The sequence below is a fragment of the Aythya marila genome (assembly GCF_965140915.1).
Source record: "Aythya marila genome assembly, chromosome: 30".
Lineage (NCBI taxonomy): Eukaryota > Metazoa > Chordata > Aves > Anseriformes > Anatidae > Aythya > Aythya marila.
The window spans coordinates 1,304,916-1,325,767 of NC_139071.1; the positions used below are offsets into that span (position 1 = coordinate 1,304,916).

General features: G+C 56.3%; 1 protein-coding gene across 3 annotated transcripts; it reads left to right on the top strand.

Moving 5' to 3' along the window:
- Positions 1–459: 459 nt before the first annotated feature.
- On the top strand, positions 460–16,001 carry SENP1 (SUMO specific peptidase 1). 3 transcript variants are annotated; one of them, XM_082781395.1, is made up of 17 exons: positions 460–534; positions 1,251–1,375; positions 2,206–2,278; positions 2,406–2,565; positions 3,765–3,924; positions 4,132–4,235; positions 4,313–4,560; positions 4,718–4,772; positions 5,094–5,132; positions 5,225–5,309; positions 5,555–5,701; positions 5,934–6,065; positions 6,458–6,661; positions 7,509–7,588; positions 13,051–13,135; positions 13,527–13,622; positions 14,214–16,001. In XM_082781395.1, exons 2-17 carry the CDS (start codon positions 1,262–1,264, stop codon positions 14,274–14,276), a joined length of 1,845 nt encoding a protein of 614 aa, XP_082637521.1. In that variant the 5' UTR covers positions 460–534; positions 1,251–1,261; the 3' UTR covers positions 14,277–16,001. The 3 variants fall into 3 exon arrangements, 2 of the variants coding, with proteins under 2 accessions (XP_082637521.1, XP_082637520.1); XR_014319172.1 differs by lacking the exon at positions 14,214–16,001 and adding an exon at positions 9,207–9,274 and having other exon boundaries at positions 466–578; positions 13,527–13,590; XM_082781394.1 differs by having other exon boundaries at positions 466–578.
- The last annotated feature ends 4,851 nt before the right edge of the window (positions 16,002–20,852 follow it).

Here is a 20,852-nt window from a genome sequence, read left to right on the forward strand (position 1 = left end):
CCGGGTCCCCCCGTCCCCATAGCCCCCCCCAGGACCCCCCCAGCCCACCACTGCCCCCCCATAACCCCCCATAGCCCCCCCCAGGACACCCCCCAGACCCCCCCTGCTCCCCCCACCCCCAATAACCCCCTGAGCCCCCCATAGACCCCCCCAAGACCCCCCCCAGAACTCCCTGCCCCCTCCCCAGCCCCCCACAGCCCCCTCTCAGGGCCCCCCCTCCCCCAATGGACCCCCTCAGACCCCCCCAGGCCCCCTAAAACCTCACCCCACCCCCCCTAGGAGCCCCCCCTCTCCCAATAACCCCCCCTGCCCCCCCCCAGCCCCCCTCAACCCCCCCAGGCCCCCCCCGGGACCTCCCCACCACCAGGGGGCGCCCCCCCCCCCATCGCCTTCCCTCTCCCCCCTCCCCTCCCGCATCCGCCGTCACTTCCGGCGGCGCCAACTTCCGCTTCCGCCCGCCTCGTTGCCGGCAGCCGCCGCCGCCGCCGAGCCCGGGAGGGGCGCGCGGGCGCCCCGGGGCCGCTTCCGCTTCCGGTGAGAGCGGGAAGGGACCGGAACCGGAACCGGGACTGGGACCGGTGAGGAGGGCCCGGAGCGGGGGGAGGGGGGGCCGGGAGGGGCTGCGGCGGGGACCGGGCCCCGCTCGGGGCCCCCCCCGTTATACCCAGGACCCCCCCGGGGCTGGGCGGCGGGGAGCGGCCCGGGGCTGGCGGGAGGGCCCCGGTTTCCCCCGCCACGGCCCCCTCCCCGGTTTCTCCCCTCAGGTTTCCCCTCCCCAACCCCCAGTTCCCTCTCCGGTTCCCTCCCTGGCCCCCCCCGGACCTCCCGAGCCCCCTCCCCGCTTCCCCCCTCGGTCCCTCCCCGGTTCTCCCCCGTTCCTCCCATCCCCTCCCGGTTCCCCCCCCGTTTTCTCTCCCGGTTCCCGTTCCAGCCACCCCTGCTCCCTTTCTCTGGTCCCCCCCTGACCCCCTGGCTCCCCCCCTTCCCGGTTCTCCCCCCCGTTCTCCCCCCTCACTCTCAGCCGTTTGGATCCGATCCGTTTCCCCCCCTTTCCCTTTTATTCTCCCGAGCACATCCACCAGGGCCTGTCCCACCCCCCCGTTCCTTTTTATTTCCATAAAGAAACCCGAGCCCATCTATTAGGGTCCGATTCCCCCCTCTGTTCCCTTTTATTCCCATAAGCAGCCCCGAGCACATCTCTCAGGGTCTGATTCTCCCCCCCTCCTTTTCCCTTTTATTCCCCCGAGCAGACCCGGACCCGATGAGGATGGAGGCCAGGGACGCCGCGCACCCCAACCACGGCTCGCTCTTCAAGGCCTTCCCCCCGCAGCCCCGGGCCGGCCTGCGGGACACGCTGGGCCAGCCTGACACCAAGGTTTGTCACCCGCCTCATCCCCGTTCCCCTCCACCACCACCACGAGACCCTTGGGGGCTCCCCCCTTTGGGGATTCTGCTGCTTTTTGGGTCCTTTTGGGGTGCCTCAGGTGCTGCTCGGCCTCACCACAAGCATCACGCACACAATTCTGGGCTCTGAGACATAAAAAAAGGGTGGTAGGGACGGGACAGGGGCGGAGAGGCTGGGACAGAGGCTGGAGGAGAGGCCAGGAGCCTCGGGTTGTCCAGCCTAGGGCCAGCAGGGCCGGGAGGCGACCCCATTGATGTTGATGCCCTGTGCCTGTTTGCTTCAGCATCTGGTTGGCCTGGAGGAGGCCGGGGGGCTCAATTTTTTGGGGTCCCATCCAGCTGAGCCGCCCTGTTCCACTCCAAACCCTGTGGGCGTGCAAAGGGCCCCGTGGTGGCAACACCCCGCGCTTCCTGAGCTGCTGGCTCCTGGAATCAGGAGCTCCACCGTGGCCACAGAACCAGGTTTTGGCTTTTAATGAGATGGGAACGAAGCTCATCTTTCTCCTCTTCGTTAAAACTGTGATCCCTCCTGGCAGGGAGGGATTTAGTGGGGACGGGAGGGCGAGCAGCACCCTGACAGCGAGGTGCTGCCCTGCTAAGCCACTGTATGCAACCATTTTATTCCTCTGGTGACAGAAGGGACGTTTCTAACCGTTAGTAAGAGCTTGTAACGGTTTGGAACCCGAGGAGGGAGAGGAGCAGCCCCTCGTTGTCATGTCCCTCTGTGGCCCTCTTGCCCCCGGAGTTTAATTTCCGAGCTGTGCTTTATTCCTGATGCAGAGCTGTGATCTCTCCACGCAGTTTCTACCGAACAAGATCGGCGGCTTCGCGTGCCCTGCTGGAAATGCCTCGTGCGCTCTCAATTACAGACCAGGTAAGACAGTTTTCAACCTCAGAGTGTTTTTTTTCATCATTTTTTCACCCATTCCTTCCCCACAGCAGCGTGGGGAGGAAGATTTGCTCCTCATAAACTCCTTACCCCTCTGTTTCTTCCCCTGCAGAAGTCCCGTGCCCCGAGACCTTCCGGCCAGCAGCAGAACCTCGAGGCTTTGGGTCCAGCGCCAACGGGCAGTGGAGGGGCTTGGTGCCCACCCTGGGCTCTGCACCACCGAAGCCCCGGCTGAGCCGCGGCTCCTACCTCGAGGCTCGCAAAATCCCCAGGTGCGTGCGGGGCCATGGGGGGGCGGAATTTTCCCCTCTCAGCCTGCTGGGGGTACTCAGAGCGAGTTCGGGGTGGGAGTTGGTGGTGAGTTGGTGTCAGCGGGAGGGGTTGGCCCGCTGATTTGGGAGCTTTTGGGTTGTTTTTAACCCGCCCCATAAAGGGGCTTCCCAAAGGGTGCAGGCGGTGTTTCTGAGAGCGGAAACGGTGCGTGGTGTGGGGTCACCTCTCTCTCGTGGAAGGTAACGTGAGAGGCTGCTGCTGAGCCCGTGCAGAAGTCCAGGTGTCTTGCAGGCACCCTGATGGGGCCGTTTAGGATGGAGGAAGGTGGGATGCTGCGATTTTGGGGGGGGAGAAAGAGCAGATTGGGCTTTGACCAGCCAAGGGGACCTCTCCTGGCCGCTCTGCTGGAGGTGTGATAAGAAAAGCAGGAGCAGCGTGAAGGTTTTGACCCTCTGAAGGTTGTGAGCCTCTTTGTGAGGCTCAGCGGGTGTGATGGAAGAGGGAAGGGGTGGTTTTGGGAGGAACCTCGGAGTTCTGGGAGCGCCCAGGTGGGAACGGAGCAGTTACACCCATGGGAGGTCAGGAGAGAGGCACAAAGTGTGTGGTTTTGTGCTGAAAATGTGCCCGTTAGCCCCTTCAATAGCGTGGTGCCTCCAGGCCAGGGCAAGTCTTGTTCCTCTGGAAAATCCCTGTAATGGAGAAGGTTTGGTTGCAGTGTCTGAAATTAAATTAAACGGGAGAAATTCCCCAACAGCCCTTGTATTTTTAACGGGCTGTCGGGTGAGCTGTGGGAGCGGGGAGAGGCAGGGTGAAGGGAGGGCATCTCCTCGTGTAAAAAAGGGAAAAAAAAAAAGAATGATTTTTGTGCCTGGAGACGGGTTTCAGCCATTTTGTGGACGCGGCTGGAAGAGGGGAGCTGTGGGATCTGGCGGGAAGGTCTCGCCCGGGGTTTGCAGGCTGGGCTTCCCCGGCCTCGCAGTGCCACCTGCCGGCATCAAGCGCTGGCAGCAGCACTTCCAGGCCGAGCTGAGAGCCGGGCTGCAGCTCCCAGGTGAGGTTTTATTTGCCTTCTTAAAGCTGGTTCCTGATCAAAACTGGGTAGCCTGGGCCTTGACTGATTGAGGGGCTGGAGGAGAGCGAGGCGACAGAGTAAAGCAAGGGTGAGGTGAAAGGAGCTCTTTTCCCTCTCCCCTCGCAGCGGGACGTCCAACAGCTTCGTAGGCAAGTCGAACCACCACTGCCATGCCTCGGCGTTCCCCATCAAACCCGCTCCCAGCCCTTCCTGGAGCGGCCCATGCCGCCGCAGCCTGCTCAGCCCCAAGAAGACGCCGCGGCGCTTCATCAGCACGGCAGAAGAGGTAAAGGGAAAGGCCAAGAGTTTCAGCTCTGGGCTTCGAGTTGTGCTCAATCGGATCGTGGCTGAGGGGTGAACTCTTGAGGGTGTCTGGATGTGCTTGCACCAGTCAAATTTCCACTTCCACGGGTGTCTGTGTGTGCCTCCACAGCGTGCGTGGTGTCGCTGTTTGAATCGTGTTGGCTACAGGGCTCTGCTTGTTTCCCTGCAGACTGTTCGGGAGGAAGAGCGAGAGATCTACAGGCAGTTGCTTCAGGTGGTGACGGGCAAACAGTTCTCCACGTCCAAGCCTTCTTCGCTATTCCCCTTCCACCTGTGAGTATGCAAAAGGCTCTTCCCCAGCATGTGTCATCGCGTGGATTCCACGGGAACTTACTTTTTCCCGTTCCTAGGTCCAGGTGTTCAAATTCCAGTAAAACCATAGTGAAAGAAACTCCCAGCAAGAACTCGAAGCTGTTTGAAGCTCCCAGCATCGCACCAGCCAGTTCCTCAACCAGCATTCTTGGAGCACCGGAGCAGCCGTCACACAAAGCTCCGCTCTACTCCCCACCCAGCTATTCCTCCAGTATCTTTGAATCCCCAAACTCCACTGCCCAGCAGCACCAAGAAAATGTACCAGCATCTAGCACGCAGTCTGAAGGTAAAAACCAACAACAGCAAACGAGCAATCAAAAAAAAAAAAAAAGGCAAAATCACTTTTTTTTTCCCTCCCTCTCCGTGTCTGGGCTTCTGCAGCAGTTGGGGAAGGCGGTAGTGATTGTGGGGATAACAACGTTCCTTAATCTTTTTCTCTTTAGGGTCAGACTCTGTCATTTTGCTCAAGGTCAAGGATTCCAGAACCCCAGCTCCAAGGTAAGAGGCTGGAGATGGCATCCAGAGGAAGCAGGGGGGGGAATTCACTCCAAATTTTTTGGTTTCACTGAGAGGTGAGATTGCAGAGTAGAAAGAAGGTGACTGGATGTTTTACCAAGACAGAGCAGTTTGCCATAGAGGAGCTGTAGGGTGATGCCTTAACCTCCTTCTGGAAACCTGGCTGCAGATGACTGTCAGATCTGTCTCTAGCTCTTATCACTCTTGGAATAAGGATATCCTGGGATATTACAAATCAGTTTTCAGGTAATTGCTTTCCATGTACAGGAGAGCACTTACACGTGTCCTTCTCCCCCTTTCTAGCCCCCCGTTCTTCCAGGCAGAACTGTGGATCAAAGAATTGTAAGTAGATGTTTTCTGCTTTTTTTTTTCTGTCGTGAGTGTGGACGTGTAGAAATCAATACCGATTTGCTCACGTAAACTCTGCTTCTCAGGACTAGTGTCTATGATTCACGAGCTCGGGAGAGGTGGCGGCAAATTGAAGAACAGAAGGCACTGGCCCTACAGCTGCAGAGCCAGGTAAGAAAACAGTTACTGAACAAACAGCCTGAGTCAGAGCGTCAAAGCACGGAGCAGAAGGCAGATTGAGAAGAGAAAAATGGCAAAAATCTGCTCCTGCAGCTCCGGTGTCTTTGTTGCTTCTCCTTGCTGTGGCAAGGCTCTCAGTAGTCCTGTGGCCAGGATAAATGCTGCCATAGCTTCCTCACAAGCCCCGGAGAGGTGGCTCCCTTGGGTGCTGTCTAATCTGAAGGTTTCATCCGCAGCGGCTGCAGGAACACTCGGTGCAGGATCTGGTGGATTTGAACCTTCGAGTACCCCTCGAGAAGGAAATCCCCGTCACTGTGGTCCCAGAAGAGAAAGAGGATGCGAAATCAGCTGATGGCGAAGAGGAATTCCCTGAAATCACCGAGGTAAATCTGCAGGGGTCTGGTGGATGGAATCAGACACTTGTGTGTGTAACAGTTGTTAATACAAATACCATTTCTTGAGGTCTGTGTGTAGGCACAGACGGCTGTTCCCTTTTCTCCTGTGTTTTCTAGCCAGTTTATAAGGAGCAAAGAGCAAATGTGGGTTTGCGTGTAGCCTTTGTGATGGGAATAGCAGGAGTTCTCCCTTCCAATGCTGTTTGTGTCCTCCCTGTAGGAAATGGAGAAGGAAATCAAGAACGTGTTCCGAGGAGGGAACCAGGACGAGGTCCTCAGCGAAGCTTTTCGGTTAACAATCACTCGGAAGGACATTCAGACCCTCAATAATCTGAACTGGCTCAACGACGAGGTGAGGAGCCTGTCCTGTGCCATCGAGGCATTGTCCTTTGGCAATTAGAAGTAAGTTCAAGAGAGCAAATGTCTGCCTCCTCCTTGCCTGAGGAAGTCAGAGCAGGACACGTGGGCTGTGCTTCATGCTCTGGAGTTATTGATCTGTGGAGGAAATCCCTGTGTGGAACAGGCACTTGAAAAAATAATATTGGGATGCATGGGACTGCCAGTGGATGTGATCAGGGGATAAAATGTAAATTTTAGAGTTGGGGTCTGTGCACTTAAACATTTCTGGATTTTTTGTAGGTTTCAGGGCTTTTGAGCTATTGTAAATCCCCCCAGAGACAGGTCTGCAGAGTGACGGTGGAGGCAAAAGTAATTTCTTAGCAACTCTTGCTTTTTCTTTCCCAGATAATTAACTTCTACATGAATTTGCTGATGGAGCGGAGCAAAGAAAAGGGCTTGCCGACAGTTCACGCGTTCAATACTTTCTTCTTTACCAAATTAAAAACAGCGGGGTACCAGGCCGTGAAAAGGTGGACTAAGAAAGTAGATATCTTCTCCGTGGATCTCCTCCTGGTGCCTATTCATCTGGGAGTGCACTGGTGCCTCGCAGTGAGTGCTTTTGTTATTCCTGACAGCCCGTAGCTGGAGCAGACCTTGCTATAAACTCACCTGTGATTGAATCAAAAATGTCCTGGCTATTGAGAGAGGCAGCTGTCAGGTGTTTGTGCGTGGGGGGAGAAATGCACGTTGGTGGCTAAAAACAAGATTTGAAGTGAGTGAAAAGCTAGCTGTAGCTTTCTGGTGTCTTTCAGTCTTTAAACAGTCTTAGAAAAAAAACAGGTAACTGTGAAGTTCACGTTAGGCTAGCTTATTCTCTGGAGAAAGATCTCATTTCCACATTCCCACAAGCTCGCCTTTAGAGACGCTGCCACGGGATCGTTTCAGAAAGATTCAGGCGAATGATACCGCGCGGCTTTCTCCACCTCCTGCGTCCCTTCTCCTGGCCCCCGAGCAGGACCAGATCCCGCGTGGCCTTTCAGCCCGCTCTGGTTCAGCCCTGGGAGCGTTGGTGAGCTGCCCAGCGAGGCAGAGAGGTGGGCGAGGATGTGAAAAGGGAGCGAGGGGCCCCAAAGAACAGCCCAGGGTGCAGACGTCAGGTGGAGCAAAGCCTGCTGTAAACGTATCCCTGCGTCTCTGGCTTTAACAATGCAGATAACGGCGCTCTTGTGTTTCACCGGGGTGCTCTGAGGAGAGCCTGATGTAGAGATTGGAGTGCTTAAATAACACGGCAGCAAGGGAGGGGAGTTTGGGAGGGCTGTGGTGTGCCAAGGAAGGTCGAAGCCCTCAGCAATCTCTGATCTGCCTTTTAGCAAGGCTGAGCTTGGCAGAGCGTGCGTCTGGGCGAGGAGACGAGCTCCTTGCCTCCTGCCTCCCTAACGAATCTCTCTTTGTGTAGGTCGTAGACTTCAGGAAGAAAACCATCACCTACTATGACTCCATGGGTGGAATAAACAGCGAAGCCTGCAGGATCCTGTTGTGAGTAACGCTTGTTTGAGCTGTGCCCCTTCAAAAATCAGACGGCTTCTTGCTCTGCTCTGGTCGCAAAGCGACAACCCTGTGGTGGGAGCAGCCCAGCCCCTCCGTGGGCCCCGAGAGGGGCAGTCGGGGGAACATCCTGGCTTTATTTCACCACCCACTGCTCACACAGTGCAAATTTGGTCTGCAGGAGAGTCCTGTCCAGCCTCCTCCTCCCAGAGGATCCCGTAGTGAGGCTGGTGTTACCTTCGTAGGTATAAGCAGGTTTCAGACCCGCTCTGTTAAAGACTTGGAGCTTTCCCAGCCTTGCTGGGCATCATCTTTGGAAGGAAAGCAGCCTCTCAGACCCCGAGGACCAGGGGTCCCTTGATTGTCCTGCAGCTGCTTGGAGGAGCGGCGTCTCCTGGCCACGAAGGCTTTTCCTGTTTGTGGTGAGGAACAGGAGGAGTTTCTGGAGAGCACGGGAGCACCTGCAGGGTGCGGGAGAGTCGCATCAGGACATGGATGAAGCTTTGCCCAGGTCTCTTCATACTGAGCTCCACCAGGACTTCGCAGGGCACACAGAGCCTCCAAAGGGAGCTGGTGAAAGCCGTTCTTCCTGGGTTCAAGCCGCAGAGAAGTTTTGCTTTCACCCTCCTGAGCTTTGCTGTGGGAGTGGAGCTGTCCGCAGGCCCTCCTGACCTCACGTCGAAGAGATGAGTACGCCTGCCTTGTCTAGAACCAGCCAGCTTGACGCTCTCTTGTCCCACGTTTGGAAGGAGCTCCAGGAATGCGATAAAAACGAGCCCCGTCTCCCAGGGGAGGAGGAGGAAACACCTCTTCCCGAAAGCTCCTCGTCACGTAGGGCTGATACCGATCGGATTCCAGAGCGACTTAACGAGACGCAGTCGCGAGCCCGCGTTGCTGACCCCGGGGTCGTCCTTCGGTTCTGTTTCTCGTCTCGGCTCTGCTCCGGCGCTGATTTTGGGAACCTGATCCCGAGCCTCGTGGCGCGAGGCTGAGGCCGTCGGCCGCGGTGCCACTCATGCAGTCGAGGAATGTTAACGATGATGAAGGCAGACAGGAGACAAATGCCGCTTAATCATTTCCAGTCTGCTTAGCGCCTTTTCCAGTTCAGGTGCTCTGTGCATGCTGGGCTGATTTAAATAACTGCTCAAGGAGCCGTTTTCCCCTTTTCCACGGTGCTGTGGTGTCGGTTGAAAGGGAGGACACGGAAAGGAAATGTGTGACATCTTTAGAAACGGCTCAGAGCTGTCTCGGCTTCGCTGCGTTGCTTGTGCTGCCTCTGCGTGCAAAGTTTCTCGGAGGATGGTGTGAGCAGAGCTGGCCTGCCTTGGGGCAGGGATGGTCTGGGTGAAATCGGCTCCTTTCAGCCTGAATTTCTGTGGTTCCGAGGAAGAAAGCAGGGACGTCTGGTGAGGTGAAGCACCTGGGAGGTGAGCGGGGGACCCAGGAGTCCCGTCCGTAGCTCATTGAGGGGTCTGGGATGAGGAAGCAGGTCCCCAGGTTGGTTGTAGAGAGCTCCAGAGGACACGAGGTGCAGGCTGAGTGGTAGAGACCCGGGATTTCAGGTCACTGTTGCCCTGGACATAATTGTTTTCCCTCTGTTTCCTTTTAGGAGGCTTTTATTGGTTGAATGCAGTGGGAGGATCACACCGGGAAGAAGGGACGGAGGTCCTATTCATGGTTAGTGACCCTTTCATGCTTTCAATCTTTAGAGCTTCCTAAAGGTGGTGAGTGTCTGTAATTAGCCCACGTCTTACGAGGAGGGAATCTGATGAAATACAATGGCCGTTGGGCGTGACAGGGACCGCAGATGTTTGTAGGCTGGTAGCTGGCCTGGCTGCTGCGCTTTGTTTAGTGTCTGGGCTTTCACACGGCTCGGTTGGGAGACCTGGAGAGGATTTTGAGGAAAATTGGCCCTGCTTTGTGGGGGTTTCTCCTTGCGAACGTGGTGCTTGGCATCCCATCTCCACTGGGTGTGTGTTTTGGAGCAGATATAAACCTGTCAGTTTGCTAAAAGCTTGGTTCTGGTGGACCAGGGCTGGAGGAAGGCTTAGGGGATGGGGCACACAACGCTGATGGTGCCTGTGAAATCTTATCTGCTGCTCGCAGCAGCCCTCCAAGTGCTTACCTTCGCATGCCCTTTGCTTCAAGGCTCTCAGGCATTTAGCAGTGTGCTGTTGGTTTCAACAGTTCCTCGAGGCACCTGCTCAGGTTTCTGTGTGTGTGAGCTGCGGAGGGCAAAAATCCACTTCCAGATTTAGGAAAATGAGATTTAAAAGCCCTCAGTGTTGGATGGGGGGTGTCAGGCATGTGGGTTTCTGATTTGGCAAGTAATCATGTTTAAAACAGTGTCAAACTTCTGTTCTTGAGATCCTGACAAAGTTGGCCTGGCACAATTAAGTTCCACCTCCTGAAGCTGTCTCGCGGTTGGAAGTGAAGGCATTTTTTTCCCGTTTCTCCTTAAAAAATCATTCAGTGTGTCACCTAGGCAGGACCAGGACTGTATTTCTCACACCGTGCACGTGGTGCTCGCTAGATTGCTGGAGATTGCTCCTGGTCACGACTGGCGTGAGCTGTGCCTAGCGAGTTCTTTCCTTGCTCTTCTAGAGAACTCAAAGTCCTGGCTGCTGCGTGCCTGTCAGTGTTGGAGCTGTGGCTTGTGCTAGCTGCAGGTAAAGCTGCAGATGCTGGAGCTCAGCTCAAACCTCACAGGTTTCTTCCTGCTGCCAGACTGGGTCTTGTGCTTGCACCCACCCCTTCTCCGTGTGCACAGAGCTGCAGCATCGCGTGGTGGCTCGTCCCTGTTCCTTTTACAAAGCATCCCTCTATTTATCCACGCAGCTTCGCTCCCTGTTTGCCACCTGCAAGCGGAGCAGGCCGTGCTGCACTGCTCCTTTTTCAGCTGGGAACTCGAGTGGGTTCTGTGGCAGGCCGTAATTGCCAGGCTTTTTGTTCGTGGCTGCTGAAACGAGGCTGTTAATTAATTGCTGTTTGCACCGTGCTCGTATCGCGGTGCGGACAGTCAGCTCAGCCTTCGTTTGGACAAGTTGTGAGGAGTTTCTCCTCCATCCGTTAGGGATTTTTTTGGAGAGGAGATGCGGGGACATCTCGCTCTCAATGGAAGTTGCTCTGTTGTGGGATTTGCCCCCCGCTGAGGTTGTCTTGTCCAAGCTGCAGCGGAGTCAAAGCAGCCGAGCAGGGAGCTTCCCGAGAGCAATTACAGCAGCTGCTGGCAGCCAGCAGCCCCTGTGCTGGGAAACTGGGCTCGGAGCGTGTGTCCGGCTAATGAAGGCTGATAGAAAACGCTTGTCTGGACCCGATCTGGTCTCGGGGGATTGCCAGAAGGGAGGCTCCCTTCCTCGGCACTTTAACACCCAGCAAAGCCTATTTCTGGCTGTTTCCTAGAGATGCGATCGCTGGAAAGGGGCTGGCTCCGTGTTCAGAGCCTGCTGCGTGGTTCTGCTGCCGTTTCTTGCGCCTCGTTCAGCAGCCCCTGGGTGTTTGGGGTCTGCAGCCCAGGAGAGTCGGGGTCGCTGAGCAGATAGCAGCCCCCGACCCTCGAGGACCCGCATGTTTCACAGCAGTGGCGTTAAATTTGGCAGGGGCCTGTCCTTGGGTGCTTCAAGTCTTCAGAGGTCACTGTCTGTCCTCTGTCGCCCAGGTCTGGGGGAGCTTTTCTCTGCCTTGCCTGAAGTTTTCTTTATTCCTTTGGCTTATTTGGAGTTGCGATGCCGAATGTCCCCTGATAGGCACTGGGGCGGCACCGCGCATCTTCTGGGCTTGTCTGCAGGTCGCTTCGCCCCCTTCTCCCATCTCTTTTTGGAGTTTACCAATGGCAAGATGCTTTTTAGCCAAGCCTTTGTGGATCAGATTGCTGGGACATGGCACGTCTCCACGCGCTGCCGGCCAAACCCGCCTCTTGCCATGCCAGGTGCTCTCTTGACCCCTCCGCTCGAGCCAGCAGCATCGAATCCTCTGCTTCTCCTTTCCAAGCTGTCTGATCGCAGCCACAGCAGCGAGAAGAGTCCTCAAACTGTTCCAAGAAGATGCCAGATGCGAAGGAGATGGTTTCTGTAGATCTTCTTGGTCCTTTTGGTAACTGAGATGAACGAAGGGTGTCTACAGAGCTGAATGTCGCCTACTGGCAGCAGCAGCCGGTGCTGGGGGCTCCATTATGGCCCCGAGGAACATCCTGAGCCCACCAACGGGGTCTCCTTGGGCTCCCTCAAGCCAAACTTTGTGTTGGTGCCCCTCTTGAGCCCCCCCTTTCTGTACTTCCCAGTAAGGGAAATGGTTTAAGGCGTTCATATCCGCAAGGGATAAAGCATGGCAGTTACCTGGGCACGCTTTGTGCGTTGTCTTGGAGAGTTTCTAAATGTCTTCAGAGAGGCAGAGCTCTTAGCCAAGAGGTGTTTGAGGAAAACCAAAACCACTCTGCTTCTGTTCTTCCAGGGGGTGTCAGTTAGGCCAATCTGGTGGCAGCTTCATTGGGCAGAGGAGATGGAGCAGTACCCGCGAGCTTTCCTTGTTCTCCAGTTCTAGAAGCAGGAATGGGGCTGGCAGTGGGGCTCCTCTTCCTCTGCTGAAGGCTTCCAGAAGGCATTTGACATCCCCCTGACACAGCTGGCTGCTCCTGCTTGTGTTCCCTGCTCGAGTCACATCCTATCAAACCATCTCAGAGCTGGCTGCGCTGTGGCTTTGCCCGTGGCTACCTCCCCTCTTCCCCCATTCTTGGACATGACCGGAGAAGATCGGGGCCACTGGGCTCACCTGCCCCACTTTGCCTCTCCTCCAAAGCGCTCTCGATCTCTCCTGCCATGGTAGGGAAGCCTCAGGTCAGTACTGGAAGGGAAACCCAGGTGAAGAGCTCTGGAAGAAGATCTGCCAGCGTGTCGGACCTGCCGCCAGCCTGCAGAGGAGCTCCACGACGTGTGTTTGCTGCCCTACACACAGGGCGACTGTGTGGGAGCTGCTGGGATGCTGACACGTTTGCTGCTGTCTATGTTTATGCTAAATAAGCTCCTCAAAAGACAAGAGGCATCGATTCACAGGCTGCTGTCGGAGGCTGTCTCGGACATCTCCTCTCGAGTACAGCGCTCCCTTGGCTGGAGTTTGAGGCAGCCCAGTGGCTGCCGAGCTTTTCTCTGCTCTGAGTCACTCTCTGATGAATTAGATTTGTGCTCGCTGGTTTGTTTGTGGTATTGACTCTCTGCTTGGCAGGTACTTATTTTGGACGGGTTTTTAGGTTCTGCTTGGTCCTTCTTTTGGCTGCCTCAAAGCCCGGGTCTATAGAGCCCTTTTTAAAATGGCCAGTACCGAGAAGAAAATATTGGACTTCCATTTTGCATTAATTCTGCAAACATGGCAGAGGACACTTTAGGTAAACTGACATATAGTGTACTGGCTGGCTTTCCCTGTTCCTCTAAGTAAGCCTTTTTGTTCTCTCGTTCCTACAGGCAATACTTAAAACAGGAAAGTCTTGACAAGAAAAGGAAAGAATTCGACACTAATGGCTGGTCGCTGCTGAGCAAGAAGAGTCAGGTGGGTTTGCACAGTCTGAGGTGTGGAGAAGGGGTCTGGCTTGGTCCTTGCTTTTGTTCCTGGCCTGGATGCACCTTTCCTGGCTGGTTTTTCTGGTGGCCGTGTTCTCGTGGTAACTCTAGGGGGTGAGCAAATCACAAGGCTTCCGTGGCAGGCTGGAATTCCCATCCAGCCCTGCGTGGAAGCAGGGAGGGAGGCCCAGGGGGTGCCACAGTGCCACCTCGAGCCCTGCTGCACGAGGCTTGCCCTCAGCTCCCCTTACTCGTGTGGGCATTCACCCACCCACGCTTCATTAGGGCTTGTTTGGGAGAGGCTCCTTGCTTCTCCGAGATGACACCTGGGCTCTGGCTCCTGGGGGAATGACGCCTGGGTTTGTGTCCTCTCGTTGTAGGAGATCCCACAGCAGATGAACGGCAGCGACTGCGGGATGTTTGCCTGCAAATACGCCGACTGCATTACCAAAGACAAGCCCATCAACTTCACGCAGGTAAACCCCACCCTGCTGTGCTCCTCGTGCTCAGGGGAGAGGCACGGGTTTGGGACACTTGGGCACCTTCTCATTCTTCCAAGCGCCCTTTGCTCCCTTCTCCATTGGTTTAAGGCTCCTCTGCATGGATCGTGCTGACGTTCCTTGGAGTTGAGCTGACACAAGGCACCGGGGCAGTTCTTTATACCATGCAAAATTCCTCAGAAGCCATCCTCAGGCCTTCTGTTACGCTGAAACGCATGGGGGCACGTCACCCATGGGGCTGGTGATAGCTCACAAACCCCTAACAGGACCCAGCCATAGTTGCAGTGAAAGTAGGGCATTGTGGCCTGAATCCAAAGAAATTTTGAGGTTACCTGACGTTGTCAGCCTCCTTGTGGTATCCCACGCGTGATTATTTTACTGTTTTGCTTACAGAATGTCATCAAAGTTGTTACCTAAATCCCATCTCGTTCACTGTGCTGTTTTAAATAATCTGAAAGTAACCTTGCCCCCAGAAAGGCTGCACCCAGGAGAGCGGCCGTTAGACGTGTGGTCCTGTAGGGCTGATGTGCCTTTTCTTTCTTTTCTCTCTTTTCCCCCCCCAAAAAGCAACATATGCCCTATTTCCGAAAGCGAATGGCCTGGGAGATCCTGCACCGCAAGCTGCTATGATGACGCTGTGCCGAAAGCTGCTTCCCTGCGAGATTGTATCAGAAGTGCCCAAATTTGCCCAGCTCAGCAGTTTTGAGCCATGGCAGCGTGGATCTGCCCAGGGCTTCAGTCAAAGAAACAGCAAACGAACTCTTGTAAGATATTTTTGATAAAACACCATTCACGGACCAATGCGCAATAGAAATGCTCAGAAGCACACTTGCCTTTTTATTTTATTTTTTTTGTATTTCCGAGACCTATTTTTACAAGCAATTTCAGGTGCTGAGACTTGAGGGGGCAGCTTTGGCCATTGGAGGAACTTTTTTTTATTATTTTTTTTCTGCTTTTTCAGCCCTTTGCGGCCAGCTTTGTGCCGCCGACGGCACGACTCTCGGGGGCGGGGGATTGCAGGGGAGGAGAAAGCACTTAGGTGGTTCTGGATGCTCTGCTCTGCACCGAGGGGGCTTGCGAGTGGGTTGGGGGTGGGCAAAAATGTGCTTGGGGGTGGATGTTGGGAGGGTTTTGCCCACAGAGGCGGCCCTGCTTGAACACCAGCACGGATATCCCGCAGAGGGCTGGGCCAGCAGTTGCTGGGAGGAAGCGGGAAGTGGGACTTGACTCCTTTTCACTGGTCGAAGTGGTTTTTGCTTTGCCCTTTCCTGCATCACCTCCCCTCCGTCCCCAAAGCCAGCATTTCCTCGCCCACCCCAACCTCTGCCTGTTGTCACCTCCTGAGGTTACAGCCGGGCTGGGGGCATCCTCCAGGAGCTGAGGGGTCTCCGGGGGGGGGGGAAACTTTGGTCCCGTTTTTGCGGAGCTGCTTTTCCCCTCGAGGAATTTATCTCCCGGTTCTTTAGCATCAAGTGTTTACGGAAATTCAGGTACAAGTTTGACTTACTGTAGAGTAGAGCCAACGTTGAATTGTTCTGTATATATTTCCAAGCGTTTTCCAGAGCGACAGAGAACAAAGTCTGCGTTTTTTCCGCCCTGGCTTCGCCTCCTCGCAGGAGCTGGGGCCGCGGCTTCTTGCCACCTTTGTCCTTGTGCGGACAGCCCCAGCTGAGCAGGATGAATCGCTCCTCTCTCCGTGATATTTTGCACATGTTTTGCCTGGGGGCTGAGTGCTGACACAAGGTCAAAGGTTGCATCGAAGGCAGGCAGCGAGTTGAGAAGTGCTTCCAAAGGTATCTGAGTACGTTCGGCGTGCGCCTCTCGGGAGCCTCGAGGATGAGCGATCTTCATCCCTGTCAGCTGGGGGGAGAAGTAAAATATTCAGAAGCACTTAACCCCTTCCGCAGTTGGGATCCGGGGGCCCTTGAGGCTTCTGAACGTTTTACCCTGGGCGCCTGAATCCTCTGGGCTCACGTGGGGCTTTGCTCCTGCTTTCAACTCTTTTAATTTATTCTCAAGTGCGATGTGGGAGGAAGCGGTGGGTGTTTGAGAGGCTTCCCCAGCAGCTGACCCTGGTTCTGTTCTCTCGTGTACATAACCTTTTTAAGTATAAGTAAAGAATTAAATAATGTCCACTTTTGTATTTTTGTCTCCAGATAGGGAGTGACATTTTATACATTTTCTGTACCTGTAAGCAGTAGTTTTGTACAAAAGTTCTCCCTTCTAGCCCTTGCCCCTGCCGCGTTGTGTTCTTTGTAGGCTGGTTTGTATCCTTCCCTCTCCTTCCTCTCCCCTCTGTGTGTTTTATACTGAGTTCATTTACTACCTTTTTCTATCTTTTACTGCAAGTAAAGATCTGAGGAAAAAAAAAAAAAAAGACTGCTATCTTTTCTTTTCTCGGGGTGCGTGTAATGATTCCCTGTGAAATAAAACTAGCTGTGAACCGTAGCCCTGCTAGCACCAGGAGCAGGAGTCTTTGTTAGCATCCCGGGCTTGCTCGGGGACGGCTGCCTTGCATAATTCCCCCTCTAGTTAAAATAAATCACTCTCAGCAGGCTCAGGCTCTCCGAAGACAGAGGAGGTTCAGTGCTCGTGGTTCTCACCTAACCCAACGTGACGGGGAGGAAACAGCCGGCGCTTTCTCTTCCTTAACGCTACTGCGAGCGCTAAAAAGCCTTTGCAGCCCCAGGGTGGGCGCCCTCGCCCTTGGGTTTGGGGCTGGGGGCCTCAGCGCCGTTCCCAGGCTCATTCCCAGGCTGGGGGCTGTGTCCCTTCCCTGCTATCAGCTGTGCTCAGCCCCCCTGAGCAGCAGTTTGTGGCTGCAGCAGCCCCTCGCCACATCCCTGCGCCGAGCTCAAGGCGCCCCTTGTTTTCCTTGGCTCCCTGCTTCCAAAAAAGCCAGGGAGAAAAGGGCCCCGTCAAAGGCGGCTTGTGCCTTGCGTGTGCCCCTAACCTACAGGGGCTCGCACACGGCTCCCAGCCCTCTGCGGCCACCAAAAATGCATTCAGCATTTATCCCTGCCCTTCTCCCTGGCTTATTAATAGAATAAATCACCTTGCCCAGCCCGCCTGTCCCAGTCTGGGGATTTTCAGGTCATATTGACTTTTTTCCTCCTTCCTGTATCCTTATTCCTAGACATGAGCGAGATTTCTGCCCGGTGCTTCCAAAGAGCCGGTTGTCAGCCTCTCTGACATTCCTCCCAAACACACGCGTGGCTTCTGTAAATACCCCCGGCGCTGCCTCCCCCCAGGAGCCTCAATGCCCCATTCATCCACTCGCCGAGCCGAGCCGAGCCGTGCCTCGAAGGCGGCCGAGCTCGCGTCGCACCAGGCAGGGGGCTCCTCGCAGGGCCTCTGAGATGGGGGCGAGGAGGAGCTGACGCTTCCCCCGTCCGCTTCTCGCTGCGGGGTGGGACGTCCCCGACCCCTTTTCTGCGTGAAATCGCACCGAAACGGGGGCTGAAACCCTCCCTCTCTTCGCACCGGCCTGCAGATGCGGTGCGGGTTGCTAAAAGGGTCGGCTTTGTTCCTTTCCTCCCGCACCGCCGTGCCCGGGGAGCCTTCCCCACCCGCTCCTGGCTGCCGGGGGGAGGCTGGGACACCAAGAGCCGGGCATCGGTAGCTCCTGGTTCCCCCCCTGTGCTAGGCCGCAGCCAGGCCAGGCCTGGAGTGGGTGGGTGAAAACGGGTGGAAAATGGCCCAAATTGGAGGTCCCGGCACCGGGAGGCCTCTGGGCCGCACTGGGAGGTGGGGATGGGAGCTGCCTGCAGGAGGGATGTGTGGTGTGGCTGGTGGATGCCCTGTGGCCCGAGGGTCTTCGCAGCCCCACAAGGTTCTCATCCACCACCCCGAGCTCCAAGAAGTCCTCCAGTGTGTGCCTCCATCACCGGGACACCTCAGTGTGCAGTGGGGACACCTCAGTTCTCTGGGGACACCTCAATGTGTTGTGGGGACACCTCAGTACACCATGGGGACCCCTCAGTGTGCCATGGGGATGCCACATCACACCAGGGGAATGCTTCAACACACCATGGGGACCCCACAACACACCATGGGGATCCCACGACTCATTACAGGGACACCACAATGTATCCCGAGGACACTACGATGCACCATAATGTGCCATGGAGATCCCATAGCACATCACAGGGCCCCCACAATGCACCATAGGGCCCCCATAACATACCATGGGGACCCCATAGCACATCTAGTGACCCCACAATGCATTACAGGGACTCCACAGTGCACCACAGGGCTCCCATAGCACATCATGGGGACCCCACAATGCATTACAAGGACCCTACAATGCACCATAGGGCCCCCATAACACACCATGGGGACCCCACAACACATCTCAGCGACCCCACAACGCATCACCCCAGCCCTGCTGGCCACGCAGGGAGGTGCCGACGCGGTGCCATCTCCCACCACCTCCTTGTCCTACAGCTCCCCATCACCTATGGGGTGGCCGCTCCTTCCCCTACAGCTTCGTTTCCACCGCCAGCGCGGCTGATGGGGCCGCGGCGTTAATTAAAAAGAAGCCGTCCCGGACAGAAATGCCCTTTGTAGGCTTGCAGCGCGCGGCTGCGTGTTGCGATTGGCATCCGTATTGTTGGGTAAACTTTGTCGGGAACATCGGCCTTTCCGGGTTGCTTCCCGGCGCTCCGGCTCGGCCCCAGATTTATGGTGGCTGCGGACACAGCTGCCCTTGTGCCAGGGGACTGGGGGGGGCCAGGGGAGGGCGAGCAGCCCCGGCCCCAACAGGGGGAGCCCCCAGAAAGGCAGGGGAGGGGTCCCCCTCCGAGCTCAGGGTCTAACAATGGGGTAAAGGGGCTTGATTTGTGGCATTTAGGGACTGGGGGGGGTCAAGGACAGCATCCCACCTGTACCCCCCACCCCATTGTGTCCTTAGGGCATAGAGCAGCAGTGACATCTGGGGACACCACAGACACCCTGAGACCCTGGAGGGGGAACCCCTGGGGCCGGACACCCCCAAACCCACCCACCCACTGAGGGGGGGGTTGAAAAAGGAGTTTTTGTGGGGGTGGGGGTGGAGAACGGGACAGACGGATGGGTGGAGGGATGGACACACGTGCGGTGACTCAGTTTCCCCTCCTGCCCCCCCCCAGCTGCCAACGGAGGGGGAGGTGACAATACCTCTAGATGTCACTCTCCCCCCGCAAATGCCACCTCTGCTTTACCCCCCCCCCAAAAAAAAAAAAATATCAGGCAACTCATGCTCATGTTTAATGTGGGGGGGAGGGCACCCTAATGGCAGCCCCCCCCCAAAAAAAACAGCCGCAGAGCGGGCGGGGGGGCTGCACACTCCACGACACTCCTGATCATAATTTCTGCTAACGACGCGTCCCCCCCCCAGGGTCCCTCGCTAATCCCTCGGCCCCCGCCGCTCATTAGGCCCCACGACCCCGCTGCTTGGGGTTTTGCCATCCAGAAAAAGCCCCTGAAAAAACCCCAAACCACCCATCCACGGCCTCGTCCCACCGCACAGCCACCCTGGGGTGCCGTGGCCCCGAGCCCTTTCTCCGTTCAAGCCCCGGGACCCTCGAAAAAAAAAAAAAAAAAGAAAGAAAAAAAGCTGCTTTTAGTTTTTTTTTATTATTATTATTTTTTTTCCTTTTTTTTTTCCGGCATCCTCCGGCCGGGGCCGGGGACACAGAGGGTGGCTTTGTGCAGGCTGGAGGACGCCGCGGGGCAGCGCTTCGGGCTGCGCCCTGGCTGCTTTCCACCGTAAATAGGTGGCCTTTTGGGGGGGCGGCGTTTCAAAGGGGGCTGAATCGCTCCCTATGCAGGGAAAAAATGGGAAAAAAAAAAAAAAAAAGAAAAAAAAATCCCCAAAATATCCTCCTGGTTTTCGAGGAGCCCGGAGTGCGACGGCGCCGTGCTGGGAACGGGGCGCGCTGCAGTGGCTGGACCTGGACGCCCGTCCCCGTCCCCCCCATGTGGATTTGGGGTGCCGGGGGTGTTTTTTGGGGGACCACCTGCAACGCTTTGCGTTTTGGGGTCGGAGGAGGCGTTGCGATGCTCAGGATGCAGGGCGGGGTCTGTAACTCCTGTAATTCGCCTTTTTCTGCCTTTTTTTAAGGGACCCCCCAGCCTGGGAGAGGGATGGCGGTGGCAGGGTTGTCCCCATCCAGGTGACACCACTGGGAGGGGATGGGGCTTTGGTGACATCCTAAAGACCCCCCCGCTTTGAATTGTCACCCCCAATAACAGCACATTGAGGCCACTTCCATCACTTCAACTACCAAAAAAAAAAAAAAAATCACAATTTTTGCACAACCTGTCCCGAACAGGAGGGATTTTACCCCAAATCTACAAACCAGCAGTTGGAAGGGGGTGGGTGAGGATTTATCCAGCCCCCCCACACGACACCTCCAAACCTCCCCGGCCCCGCAAACGCCGCCGGCCTCCCTCCAGCCCTCATTAATTTGGGATAATCGCCGCTCTCATTAGCGGGGCGTGCGCCTGCCAGTGCCGCCCGACCCCGCCGCGCTCCCTGGCACCGGCGCCCGCGGCTTTGTTTCGTTTTTTTCCTGATTTTTTTCTTTTTTTGGGTGGGCTGGGGCGGGGGGGGTGCTGTTAACAGATTTTTCTGCAGGGAGGCTCAGCTCCGGAGCAGGGTCCAGGCTTCATCCCTACGAGACACCTGAGAAGCCACCACCAAACCCTTGCTTGGGCTATGCTGGAGGCGTCCCCAGCCGTGGGGATTCTCTGGAGGCTACTATGAGGTTGTGCCCACACGGTGCTGTTGGGTTTTGCTCCTCTTTGTTGTGTTTTTTTTTTTTTTGGGGGGGTGAAGAGCCGTGATTTGGGGAGCCCCCTCCCGAAATAAACCCTTCTGGAATCCAGTTCGATGTATTGATAATGGCACGGTTTGGGGCAAGATTTCCTTCCAGGACAAACACGCTGAGGTCTCCCCCATTTCGGCACCGAGCTCCGGCACCCCCCAGCACCCCCTTCCCCGTGCCTCACGGGAGCGAGAAACCAGCCTGGAGGGGTGTGCAAGGGGGACTTCTCCCCCAGAATCGCCCCGATTTGCTCCAAAAAACCTCCCCCCGCCGCAGCGGCCGGGGGCGGCTGTGGGCGGCGAGCGGGCCGAGGCTGGCGTCTGCCGGGGCTCAAAGGAGCTCTTTGTGCATCGCCACCTTCCCAAAGAGCCGCCTGTTCCCCGCCACCTCCGACGGA